We start from the raw sequence: 13,468 nt of genomic DNA, 5'->3' as shown, positions 1-13,468 counted from the left end.
AAGTACGGTAAAAAACGTTGAAAACAGGTTACTTTCAAGTTGTAATTCAGTAAGTTGTAAATCAAAACATCGTTGACGCAAGCATAAAACTCCAAAATAAAAATATTGCAGAACGACCCTGATTTATGTTAGGAACAATAGAAGAAAAAAAATAGTGATTGGCGTTTCGAATGAACACCAAAAAATAAGAAACAATATTAGATCAACCATTTGATGCTGTTTATACAAAGTTCTACGTGCGCGTCAAATTTCATGGAGAAACATAACGTTTTACTTCTGAAAAAATTATGCGCCATTTATTGAATACGGTTTTCTATCTATTGATCAGTGCAAAAAACATTATGCATTACAGAATGTTCGCTGATTCATTTAATTGCGAAGAGACGAATTAGCCCACCACCGCATGAGCTTACTTCATAAATAACTATCTTGCATCTCTTTCTTACCTGCGTAGTAAATCGCTATGTCGTTTCCTTTTTCCTGGGTTGATCTGCACTGACACAGTGGAATAAAGAAATTCGCGCAATCCACATGAGAGGGCCTCCTCCATATAAAGGAGTGGCCAAAATTACCAAAATGCGAATTTCATATTTAGGAAGTTTTGAACTCATGGTTATGTAGTTTTTGACGTAGAATACGTCTTACGGCAACAATTACAGGGACCCAATTTCAATACAGGGATCCAATTTCAAAACCGAAAACATCGAGAGCGTCACAAAAATTGTCCAAATTCAAACGTTTTAAACCCAGTCAGTTTCCAACCGATTTCTGTCATTTTTGCACTAATCGATTGGAAAATCATTTAAGCACCCGTCCAAATGCAGAAAATTGTAATCCGATTGTTCGAGCTATTGTAATATTGGAAATTGTTGAACAATGTCGAAACGCAAATGTCGATTTTTGATTGGTCGCTTGCTGCCTAAATAGGACGACAGAATGGAGTACCTAGTTGGCCGGGAATGCACTCTTTGGGCTATATAAGAGACTGTTTCTTCTCAAGAAAATCAGTTTACTAGCAGCAGGCAGCACCATCGGACATCAACACCGATGGCAGTAGGCGAAGACAGCGTGGATCAGCAGCGGGCAACAGCGGCGGTGGTAGTGGTTAGCTGCAGTCCTACCTCTTTCAGTTCGGCTCCCCTTCGATCTGAATTGGACCCCACCAGCGGTAATCCGATTCAGATATCGTCGGGCAAATACAACCCGAAACTGAAAGAGACTCGCACCGCCAGGTGGATTGAGAAGCCACCATCATCCAGCGTATGTATATACAGGGTGTATGCACATAACGTGTGTGAATATTTGAAGCGTGTGTCCCTAATAAATAAGGTGTGTGGCTTGCTTTAAAGCGTGTGTGTATGTTTATGGCGTGTATGCATGCCTGTAGCGCGTGTGTGCATGTTTATAGCGCGTGCGGCACCGCCACCACCACCTATATAAGAGACTGTTTCTCCTCAAGCAAAACAGTTTACTAGCAACAGGCAACAACAGCGAACATCAACCCCGATGGCAGTAGACGATGGGATCAGAAGCGGGCAACGGCGGCGGTGGTAGTGGTTAGCTGCAGTTCTTACCTCTTTCAGTTCGGCTCCCCTTCGATCTGAGTTGGACCCCACCAGCGGTAATCCGATTCAGATATCGTTGGGCAAATACAACCCGAAACTGAAAGAGACTCGCACCGCCAGGTGGATTGAGAAGCCACCATCATCCAGCGTATGTATATACAGGGTGTATGCACATAACGTGTGTGAATATTTGAAGCGTGTGTCCCTAATATATAAGGTGTGTGGCTTGCTTTAAAGCGTGTGTGTATGTTTATGGCGTGTATGCATGCCTGTAGCGCGTGTGTTTATAGCGCGTGTGGCTTGCTATATAGCGTGCGTGGTTTGCTATATAGCGTGTGAATGTCTAGCGTGTCTGTGCATGTCTATAGAGCGTGTAGCTAGGGTGCGTGGCTTGCTATATAGCGTGCGTGGCTAGCAGTATAGCGGTTGAAATTTTCATATATACACTACCCGTCATAAGTTTAGAATCGCTTTACTGAGTATTGCAACACCCAGTTTGAATATTGCAACACCCCGATAAGTTTAGCATCACTCAAAATGGGCAAATTTCTGTAACTGTAACTGTAATATGCTTGACCAGAACTGGTGGCACAAGCCGAACACCGCAACTTTATGGGTAGTAATGATCACGCGATAAGTTGAAGTCTAAATATGAAAAACTGCATGCACCCTAGCGCCGCATAGCGGCGTAATTCAGTATTAAATTGTCTACCGTGTAGAAGCCTTTAGCCGTCTGAACAAGAGCACCGCAACTTTCTGGTAGGTCGGAATCGTGAGATTAGTTAAGTTCAAAATACGACTCATTGTGTGCCCACTAGCACCACATAGCGGTAAAATTTCACACTGAATTGGCACCCATACAGTAGCCTTTGACCTTCGGAACAAGTTTGCTGAAAACCGCAACTTTCTAGGTTGTCAAAAACACGAGATATTCGCCTATTCTAGGTGATGCTAAACTTTTCGGGAGGCGTTGCAATATTCAAACTGGGTGTTGCAATACTCAGTAAAGCGATTCCAAACTTATGACGGGTAGTGTAATTGCTAACAAATTATCTCATGTAGAATTTGATTATCACTGTGAATCATTCAAAACTAAATAAAAAATTTGCCATGTTGAAAAAATATTCACTTGCCAATAAATGGCATTGACAAAAACAATTAACCTCAAAGTTTATCTGAAGAATTAACCCCAATTCAGTGTATTCCCAAACCTATTCCAAGAAATACATTGGCATAAGACAGGCTGTCGTATTCTACGTTACCTCTGCGGTCGTGTCTTATAAACAACCTCTTCAACTTTTTATACATGTTTTCATAATTTATTAATGAAATCTTGATACATTAAACGGATCCTGTTGAAAAACATCTCCAAAGTTACCTCTTTCAAAAATGAAGGAAAACAGTTTTTCTGAACATTTTGGAATATATAAAATCCTACTAAAACTGTTATGGTATGTTTGCATACAATTAAGAGCTAATTATATTAGCTTCCTAAAACCGGAAGAGTATTTAATTTTAAGCCTGCAGAGCCTGCCGCAGGACACGTAGAAAATATTGGAAATCATGCTAATTTTGACCTTCAAAAACATCAAATGTAAGCACGTGTAAGCACAGCTCCTGATAGTGTGCCTGAGATTCCTGTTGGTGCTCCTCAAGAACCAATGTTGAACGTTTGCGGATAATTTGCGTTTTTGTAGAAAAAGATGCTTAAAAGTTTATTTTTTCTGTATATTTTAAATTTTTAGATGATTTATCAACGAAATTCTTTAGGGGCCATCCACATACCACATGGACAGATTTTTAACGATTTTGACGCCCCCCTCCCCCTCCGTGGACAACTGCCCATATAAATTCTAAAAAAATGTATGGACCGTGAACATTGGTATGTGGATGGCCCCTTATATATCACACCAATTTGGTCCAGAACAGAATGCGTTAAATTAGTAGAATTATTCGTTTGTATACACTGATGAGGTTTTTTCATTGTTTCGAAAAAAAAACTGAGTTATGCCTCAATTCAAACTGAGTTATACCTTCAATTCAGCCCCTTGTCACTACAATACTTTCTCATATGACAAAATCATCTACAGTAGAAATAATGACAGGTATAAATGAAAGTTCTAAAAGGTATGCTACATTTTTGTCTATCAACACACACAAACAAATCTCGTTGTGAAAATTTTCGCGTTTTGTATGGAATTCGGAACATTTTTTAGAATATTCTCGTTTTATATTGTTTTATATTTGATTTTTTTTTTTTTGGTTGGAGAGTAAATCTCCAGTTGAAACACACTAGAAATTGATATTATTTTAGATTTAGTGTGGAAAATTGCGACAATATGTCGAAATAAAATATATAAAAATGCTATATTTCTAATAGTTGGAGCATAATCTTAGTCATTGTCATAGCTCATGACTTTTGTTACTGTATGAAACATAAGCGACTCTATTTAGAAGCGCTTTTAGAGTACAAGAAAAAACGAAAAGTGCAAAAAGGTTACCGGCAACATGATGAAAAACAACATATTTTACTTAAACCCCAGCATGTTTAGGTATTTCTCACAAATAAAGCATGTTTCAACATCATTTCCATAACTTTTCAGGAAAGATTTTTTTATAAGTTTAGTTTAAAATGCAAAATCATTTTAAATCTCATACAAAACTGGAAAAAGTTTACAACGCTCACTAATACTAATGCATCGACGTGAATAACATACCTTCTATAACTGTCTGGACGACAAAGCACATGCGCAAATGTGTTGCTATGGCAGCATTCACCCAGCGCATGTGTAAATGTGTTGTGATACGCAGTGCAACTAGTTCGACAATCGTTTTTGTCAGTAGCACTTTTAATTATTTATTGCTTTATTGCTGATAAAAAGAATTTTTTTAAATGAATAGTTACTGTCGCATTAATATTGAAATTTTTTTCGCATAGTTCCAACGTTATCTAGACATAAAATGTATCAAAACTAGAAAACGTATTAGATATACGGTACCAAAAATTAGAGTTATGTTGGTTGCACTGCAAGCGTTTTGTTTATCTTTTCATAGCGCATTTTGTCCAATCTCGAGCATATATCAAGATGGCGTGACAAAATATTTTTTTTAATTCTTCTATCACCAATATTTAGTTGTTAATTTGTGAGTTCGAAATCCAATTTTTGGTAATTTGTGTTTAAGTGGTTTCCGAGAAATTTTCAAAAAACTGTGTCAAGCCATCTTGAAACTTAATTTTTTTCAAATGAATCGGACAACGATGATATACACACCAATCGAAAGCTCATAATTTGTGGTTCACGATAATGTAGTTTTAAGGTCATAATTACTAGTGTTTGTACAGTAATTTGTGTTTTATTGTTCACGTAGTTCAACTTTTTGTTTATTTGTTGTTGACGCTGCTAGTCGCTAGTGGCGTTGGCTGTTTGCGGTGTTTGTCACTGCTATACTAAGCGTGCGTGTGGGAAATATGGTAAATATCATTATTGTTTGATTTACATTTTTACATTGGTATAGATTTATGGTTTACTGACTAGTAAGTATAACAAAGGTTTCTGCACCACTAGGTGGATTAATACTGGTTTTTGATTTAAACTGAAATTTAGTTTTAATTTTCAATTTCTTTGAGTCATAATTTTTTTCTTAACGGTATATATTTTTTTACAAGGCATTAGTAATTCTCTAGTACTAGTACAGTTAATCTGTACATACAACGGTTTCCTAGCTAAGATGTTTAGAATGCTTAAAAATGAAAATATCTCATGGGTCCAAAAACTTTCTGCATCTGTGAAAAATACTAACTTTGCTAAGCCGTGTGCAAAGTTTCATTCAAATATGGTCGATAAAATTGTTGCGAATTTCCAGATAATTCGGCACGATTTTGCTCAATTAATCTTACAACAAATTTGATAGATTACTTATACATTAAAATTTGATAAAATTTGTAGTTTTCTAATATCTCCATTACAATCAATTTGTTTCCATTTTTCTTACCGCCTTATTCAATTTCAAGAATTTCCTTACTGGAATGTTTCGCTTCTACTGTTGATTTTAATGTTCTGACTTTTTTTAATTTCTCTACTTTCTGCACTGTGTCCAAACTTTTATGCGCTTTTAATACTTGTTTAAGCATATTCTTATTGATTTCAGTGCTATAAATCCATTTTGTTTTTTTTTCTGAATAAACCAAATCAATTTTTAAAACATCCATTCGGGTTCAACGCATGTTTATTTTATTCAGTTCTTTTTTTTTCATTTTAAAAATGGTTCTAGTTGATTTTACAATTTTTTCAAAATCATGACAAATCTGTTTGCAAACAAAACAGCATATTTTTCCTGACGGTGCCACTAGTAGCTTAACAGACCCGTGGACGGCAGACATCGTCTTTATTACTTTGCTCATAAGTTAGCACACATGCATGGAAAAATAACAGAAGAGTAACATTAAGTTGGATCCCGGCAATTTATTTGAACATTTGTTTGAATATTTCCGAAATATTTCTCAGAATCTAGGTGATGAAAAATACCTACTGGTTCTGAAAAATAATCTGTAGAATTTGGATTGCTTCCCTTTGAAAGTACATTTTCGTTACCGGTATCCTTTTTACCAAAAAAATTACACATTCATTTTGCGCATGGTTGGCTACCTGAAATAGCAAGTGTGTTGACTTATAGCGAATTTCTTTATTCCACTGTGTGCGGGCAAAACTGCCGAGGAATAATAAAACGTCATCGCCATTTAAGACGCAAGTAAGAAAGAGATGCCAGATAATTGTTTACGAACATAGCACGTGCGGTAGTGGGTTGAAGCTGACAATTTTTACAGTGCGCTTCGGGCAGCACGACAGGTCAAAACTGGGTCAAAATCGAGCGAATAAAGAAGGGTTTTGACAGCAGTTAGTGCGCTTCCAGGTCAAAACGAGGTGAGCTGGTGGAATAAAGAAATTCGCTATTAGTTTCCCGAATCTCGATATTTACCATATTCCCCACACGCACGCTTAGTATAGCAGTGACAAACAGCCAACGCCACTAGCGGCCAGCAGCGTCAACAACAAATAAACAAAACGTAGAACTGCGTGAACAATAAAACACTAGTAAATATGACCTTGAAACTACATTTTCGTGAACCTTGATTGATGTATATATCATCGTTGTCCGATTCATTTGAAGCAAAATCATGTTTCAAGATGGCTTGACTGAGTTTTTTGAAATTTTCTCGGAAACCACAAATTACCACAAATTGGAACCACAAATTACTCACAAATTAACCACTGAATATTGATGATAGGAGTTAAAAAAAATTATTTTGTCAAGCCTTCTTGATATATGCCCACAAGTGCACATCTCCAAAATCAAGAAAAGCTTGTTTTCGATATGTGGTTGAATTACTGATTATAACAAATACTCACAAATGTTATATTTTAGGTTGTTTTCTGTACTTTTGTTTGATCATAAACATAAGTTACATACAAGTAGCGGCAGTTTATATTCAATTTTCTAAAAAATATACTTATGCTATGGAATAACATCTCGAGAACAAACATGTTTTCAATTGAGCTTATAGTACTTTTATAACTACTGTCATTGTGAATTATTTTCTAACATGTATTGTGTGTTACTTAGGATAGATAGTAAGCTCGCATGATGGGTAAGTGTATTTTTTCAAACAAGGACGAAGATTTTTCTTCGAAGAGACGCGTCTGTTTGTCTGTGTGTATAGTATTGTACTGCTCCAATACAAAAAGTTGAGCTATTTAAAATGATTTATATATTACAATCATAATCATAACGATTGCACGTCACAAAATGTCAGATATGCATAGCACACGTTTGGCGTTTTATGGATAAAAGTGGGTTTTAGTTTTTAAAACCGATTTTAAAATTAAATCTAATGTAATCAGGGTACAAATGTTGGTTTCTACCCTACGTTGTCATTCCTTATATCATTCATGACTCATTCATGACGCTAGTCGAGTGTTGAAGCGCTCAAATCTCTCGCCCCACACTTACTGCACCTCGCCAACGAGTAATTCCCATTCATTCCATTAGCACAAACGACACGGGCGATGTCGCCTTCGCGAGAAGCGCAAGTGTTGTTAATGTTTGGATTGTTTGGTGCGCACGCTCCGCGGCCTTTCGGAAATACCTATATCTGACTAGCGTGATGGATGCGAGGAATGTTGTTTTGCTGAATTTCTAACTGAATTTCGATATCGTCATGTAGTGATGTTTGTCGAATGAAGCGTATTGCTATCGTCATTGTCATCGTATGGTGTATGACTCTTTAGAGAAAATTGGAGCATCTTCTGGAATTCGATCTAGTGAACTCAAATAACAGGGATGTTGCGCAGATGAGACCTTTGATGTAATTTTTGTATCTGATTTGTTAAATCGCTACGCTGCCGTCCTACGCATATTTTTCCCATGTTCCACATCAAGCTAACGAGTAAAATAAGCTCAAAGTTGCACGATATTTTTGCACATAACTTTATCCCGATGTTACATATATGAAGCATTCGGTAGATTTTGACATAGAATTACGTCTCTCAGGAAGTTCGGCTTCCTTTCCTTCGAGTATGTCTCGGCTACTTAGGGATGTGAAATGAAAATCTAAAATCTAAATATGTCCAATTTCAAATGCTATCGGTTAGTCGGTAAATCGGTTAGTTTTCGATGGATTCCCTTCGTTCTTGCAGCTATCTTCTAAGATTCCTCTCAAATGCAAAAAAAATGTAATTTAATTATTCGAACTATTGTACTATTGAAAATTGTCAAGCCTTGTCAAAACGCAAAATTCGACCTTTGATTGGTCGTTATATGATTGCTTCCCAAGCACAGTCGACAGAATTATAGACCTAGTAATTTGAAATGTGTTATTCGGCGTATATAAGAGCCTGTTTCAGCCGAAACTGCTCATATTAGTTCTAGACAGCGACAACATCAGACCTCACTTAGCAGAACTACAGCAGTGCAGCGGATACCAATGGCAGCGGATAGCGGCCACAGCTGTGGCATGGCAACGGATATCGCAGCAGTTGCAGCGAGTCTCAGCATCGGTAGTAGCAAGGCCAGCTGGCACTTCCTTTAACGAAATACTGTCTTTGTACGATAGCGGGCAGTAGTAAATGCATCCAATGAAAAGTTGCCTCAATTTGACAACACACTAACGTTCTGGAACGCTGCATTCAAAAAAAAAAAAACAAGAGTCGTCAAGTTTTCAGTGTTGAAACAGTTTTCTACCGTGTTAACAAAAGAAATATCTCTATCGCACTGTCAATGATAACGCTAAAAATGCGATCACCATCACATTCGATATTGAATTAAACAGCAAATTATACTTTTCAGGATAAACTAAATGTCTTATTGAAGAGTTAATATTTTCTCTTTCATTCATTACTCTTCATTTAAAATGTTGGACTGCTTATTAATTTGGTTTCATTCCTATCCACAAAATTTCAACGTATTCGATTACAAGTAATGTAACAAACAACCTTATGCAGGTCGACTCAACATTGCGGTCATGGCTCTGCGTTGTATGCCTTGTGACTTTTTCTGTTAAAAACCGAACCCGAAATTTTATTTTAGTAAAATCCGAACCCGACCCGAACCCGAAACAGTGGAACCCAAATCTGACCCGAATTCGAGATTTTTTTTTGGGTCAATTTCTTATACCAATTTGAGCCTGCTCCAAAGCTTTGAACCTCAACGGTATCAAAATGTTAGTAGCTCTTACAATTGCATGATTTCAGATATCACAATGATTATTCAGGATGGTTGAATTACGAGTTTTACAAACCCGTACCCGACCCGAACCCACCAAACTCAAACTCGACCCCTACCCGACGTTCAAAATAACTTTCAGGCCAGAGCCTGACGGGTACGGGTCAGGTTAGGGTTTGAAAACCCGAAACCCGACCATATCTACTGCGTCATCAATCTGTTTAATAGCACCAGGGGGGCTTGATTCTATGGTTTTACATTGAATGAGTGAAGAATTTTCCAGATGCCAGCGAAAATTCCACATTCCTGGTAAAAATATGAAATTTTTGTTAGGAAAAAATACTATAAAACGTGTGAGTTTAAGAAAGGGCTTTCAACTCTTTGACAAGCACTTAGTTATTTCGTCATTCAGCATACCATACACCTGACCTAAGTTATCATCTGAATCGAACGCGTATGCGAAAGAGACACAAAGTACCTAGTGCGTCAGAATAAAGTGTACTCTTTCCCGTGAGCTAAACAAAGACACACGGTGGATTATCAAGTAGGTCTATGTTGTTTTGGTTACTTTCTGTTAAATAGTCTTCCGATCTTCAATGTGGCTCGAATTCATTTACAGTTTTTCAGGTAGTGGAATAACAGTTTGAAACTAACTGATTTTTATCAAATGTTTTACTAAAGTTGATAATTCACACACAGGCGTAAAACGCGAATATGCAATGTTTTTGACATCGTATTTCCAGTGAATTCATAGTTAAATACAAACAATTTTTTTTGTAACGTTTCAATAACAATCTTTGTATCAAATCTAATTTTTGTTATTTTTTCTGAGATTAAATAAAGTTAACATACAGGGGCTAAGCTTCGGGATGGATTTTATTAACATGTTCGACTTCTTTGATTAACTCCCTTCATCAGAGTTTATACACTCATTTCCTGAACATTTCTTCAGGAGATCGTAGCAAGCTGCGACCGCGAGTGGATGTAAAAAACGATTTCGCTTGCGATTTTTTGTGTCTGATTAGAAAATTCGCAAATATTCTCCGGTTTATCGTGCTAAAGTGCTCAAGAACTTGGAGAGAATTTTAATCATAATTTTCATTGATGTTGTGCGTGGATCTTTTCCGTTTATCATTGTTTTTGGACCGTAAAGTTTCATCTGCAGAGAAAAAAAGTGTGCTATTTAGTGATGAATATTGTTATGCAATTCGAAATAAAAGCTGCAAACTGGTGCCGAGTGAGAGAAAACGTGACCGGAAACCTGCAATCATGAATGTGATAATCTCGGTGTTTTGATAACAAATTTGGGACTGTGTTTTGGCTCTTATATGCGTTTGCATTTTTTTGGATTCTTGTGGCTTTGGATGCATGAAGCTTTGCCGGCTTTCACAATTAATAGGTATATCTTCTCTATACTACACTTCTGATTTGCCATAAATGACATCATAAAAAGATGTCCGAATATTTGATTATGTATTAATTGAGTCATAGGTTCGATATCCTCGCCTTCCTTTTTTTTGCAGTGTTTCATCATCAACCAGAATTAGGTCGAATCGCGTTATAATTTCCGTGGAAGATAATATGTACTCATACGTGCGATTTGTTATTATGTTATTATAAACCCAGTGCTCAAGTTCAGCGCATCGTTTACCAAAACGATTCCTGCTGCAAATCCTTCCCCTTTTTTCCAACATCCCAGTGATTTCTCGTGGAAGTGCAGAGGTGTTCTCGGCTTCCAATAAAGCGAGTATCACGCCAAAATTTTCCTATACACACTCCCTTATTGACCTGCATACGGATGCGGCCGGCGCTGTATTGCCTAATAAAAAAGATTAAGGTCACAAGTTTTTACACATTGAGGATGGATGTCAGTCCCAAGCATCATCCGTGGGTTCTCTGTGTAATTACAGCTGATCTGGCAATAACGGAGTAGCAACCGCGGGCGGTCAATCATGCTCATGCTCATTTCTGAACATTTCTTCAGGTTTTACTACTTTCTCATCAACTCCTTTTTGCCTTTCGTCTCTCCTTTGGTCATCCGAAGTTCGTGCTTCACCATAGCGCAATAGGTATCGATTAGACCAGTGGTTCCCAACTCGGGTTCGGCAGCCGGCAAGTGGGCTGCGAAGCTCTTGATAAATTCGACAGGTAGTTGAAATTTCTTTCTCGACATTTCTGTGAAAGTGGGTTTTCAATTCTTCCGCATATTAGAACCAAGACGTGAAACAAATTAGACTTGCAGAATGATTTGAGACTGAAAAACGTAGCCTTGCACTGCAAAACTCGTATATGATATTTTTTTGGAGGGTCGCGAAGCTCTCTGTGCTTCGCAAAGGGGGCCGTGGAGCTCTTAGTGTTTAGCAAAAGGGGCCTTGGAACAAAAGAGATTGGGAACCAGTGGATTAGACGGAGTTCAGGACCGTTCAGTGGATTCATATATTTCGATTCAAATACCATGTGAATTATGTAAGGTTTGTGGGCATGCGTTTTAACAGCATTATTGTGGTTTTCATCCTGATTTGGGTGATTGAACGTTGTACGTTTTCAATCCGGATTGTTTCTTGGCCCTCTGGACGAAACTTTGCTTAACATCATTCCACGTCGGAAGGTTCGGATGCGTTAATACTAGCAATACTCAGAGGGAGAGATATGCGGAGATTGCATTGCATTATCACAGTGATTTTTAATGCACATACTGTCTGCTTAATGAACTTGTGAGATAACGGGTAAAAACCGTTGTTAAAATTAGAAATTTAGTTCGAATGAAAAAGTTTATTAATATTGCGCTTTAAGAAGAGATCTGGCACCTCTGACATGTGAAGCCTAGTTGCCAAATCAGCGGTTTTTTCATCGGACAATTTCTAATTGAATAGGCATTTCTGACGTTTCAATTGTTCTGTTTTCATCCTAAATTGTTTCAACATTATCAAAATAACAGTCGTTATCGGTTGTTTCTTTTTACAGAAATAAAGTTTTTTGAGAGAAATGGCAGTTTCAAGACATAAAATCTTATTCAAAATGCGGCCAATTCGTGGTGTTCTTGTGCAATTATAAGAGAGGATAAAATGATTATAGAAAATAAACAAATTGAAAAAATGAGACTTACGTTACTTTATACTTCACATCTTTTAATCTGGATCGGTCAGTTGAAATTTTGGCCTTTCGTTAGTCGTGCAAAATGTTTTTCAGATAGCAACTGAATAAAACACCATTACGAATTTTACTGGAAACCCTTTTTCAACTAATAGAACAAAATATTCTGATATGCCGCGTAAATCGAAATCGCACATATGCCCCAAAGTATCTATTAATAAAACCTTCCTATCTTCACGTAGGTACTTGTAAAATTATAACACAAAGACATTTTACTTACCGCTTTGAGATCTTGTAGTGTAGCATAAATAGAGTACTTAAGAATGATTAGAACTCCATTTGGCAGGAAAAATGTCACCTCCGTTGTATCGTCTGGATTTGACCAGAAGTCAAAATTAAATGATAAACCCATTGCGCCTTTTATCTTCACACTGCAATTTTGTTCACTAAAAACGGTGCTTTTTCTTATGCACTTTTCAACTAGAGATTTGATTTTCACGTTTTTTTTTTGCTGTTAGTTTCACAGATTTCACTTTAAGCTGCAACTTCTCATTATTCATCGTTTTGTTGCTATTATTCACACACTCGTATCAAAAACAACTTGTTTACGAATTCGTGTACAAAACATCATTCTCTAGGTTATCCCCCGCCTATCTAACACTTGGCTGTGTGGAATCACGTTGGTGTTCTTCCGTATGACAATTGAGTCGGCAACTGTAGGTTAACAACAGTATCATCCCAAAATTGGCAAACATCTTTAATATATTTTTTAAATTATTGCACACACACTATTATCACTGCTGAAACGTTTCTTATCTGTCCTGAAGTGTCATCGTATGTTACCTCGTTAATATCCAAACAATTATACTACTCGCACAACTTGAATTGACGTTTCACGATTCCTTTAAGCGTAAAAAATCATGTGCACCTGCAAAAATCGAAAACAGAAAATAGGAGTTTTAATTTTTAATATAAAAACAATCTACGTTGATGAGTTATTGTAGCGAATATGACACATATGAATATGTATATAGAAACGTTAGCATATATTGTAATAAAATGAATTTATTTAACTTTTTTTATGCCCTGCC

General features: G+C 37.0%; 1 protein-coding gene across 2 annotated transcripts in view; it reads right to left on the bottom strand.

The window, feature by feature from the left end:
• LOC129733928 (phosphatidylinositol 4,5-bisphosphate 3-kinase catalytic subunit beta isoform) overlaps window positions 1-13,468 on the bottom strand; it is a 40,026-nt gene that overhangs the window by 12,229 nt on the left and 14,329 nt on the right. For both annotated transcript variants that reach the window (XM_055695554.1, XM_055695555.1), the window contains exon 2: window positions 12,658-13,305. In XM_055695554.1, the coding sequence (XP_055551529.1) occupies window positions 12,658-12,789 (132 nt within the window). In that variant the 5' untranslated portion in view covers window positions 12,790-13,305. The remainder of the gene's footprint in view (window positions 1-12,657; window positions 13,306-13,468) is intronic.

This window comes from Wyeomyia smithii, chromosome 1 (genome assembly GCF_029784165.1).
Source record: "Wyeomyia smithii strain HCP4-BCI-WySm-NY-G18 chromosome 1, ASM2978416v1, whole genome shotgun sequence".
Classification (NCBI taxonomy): Eukaryota; Metazoa; Arthropoda; class Insecta; order Diptera; family Culicidae; genus Wyeomyia; species Wyeomyia smithii.
This window is presented reverse-complemented; position numbering and strand designations above follow the sequence as displayed.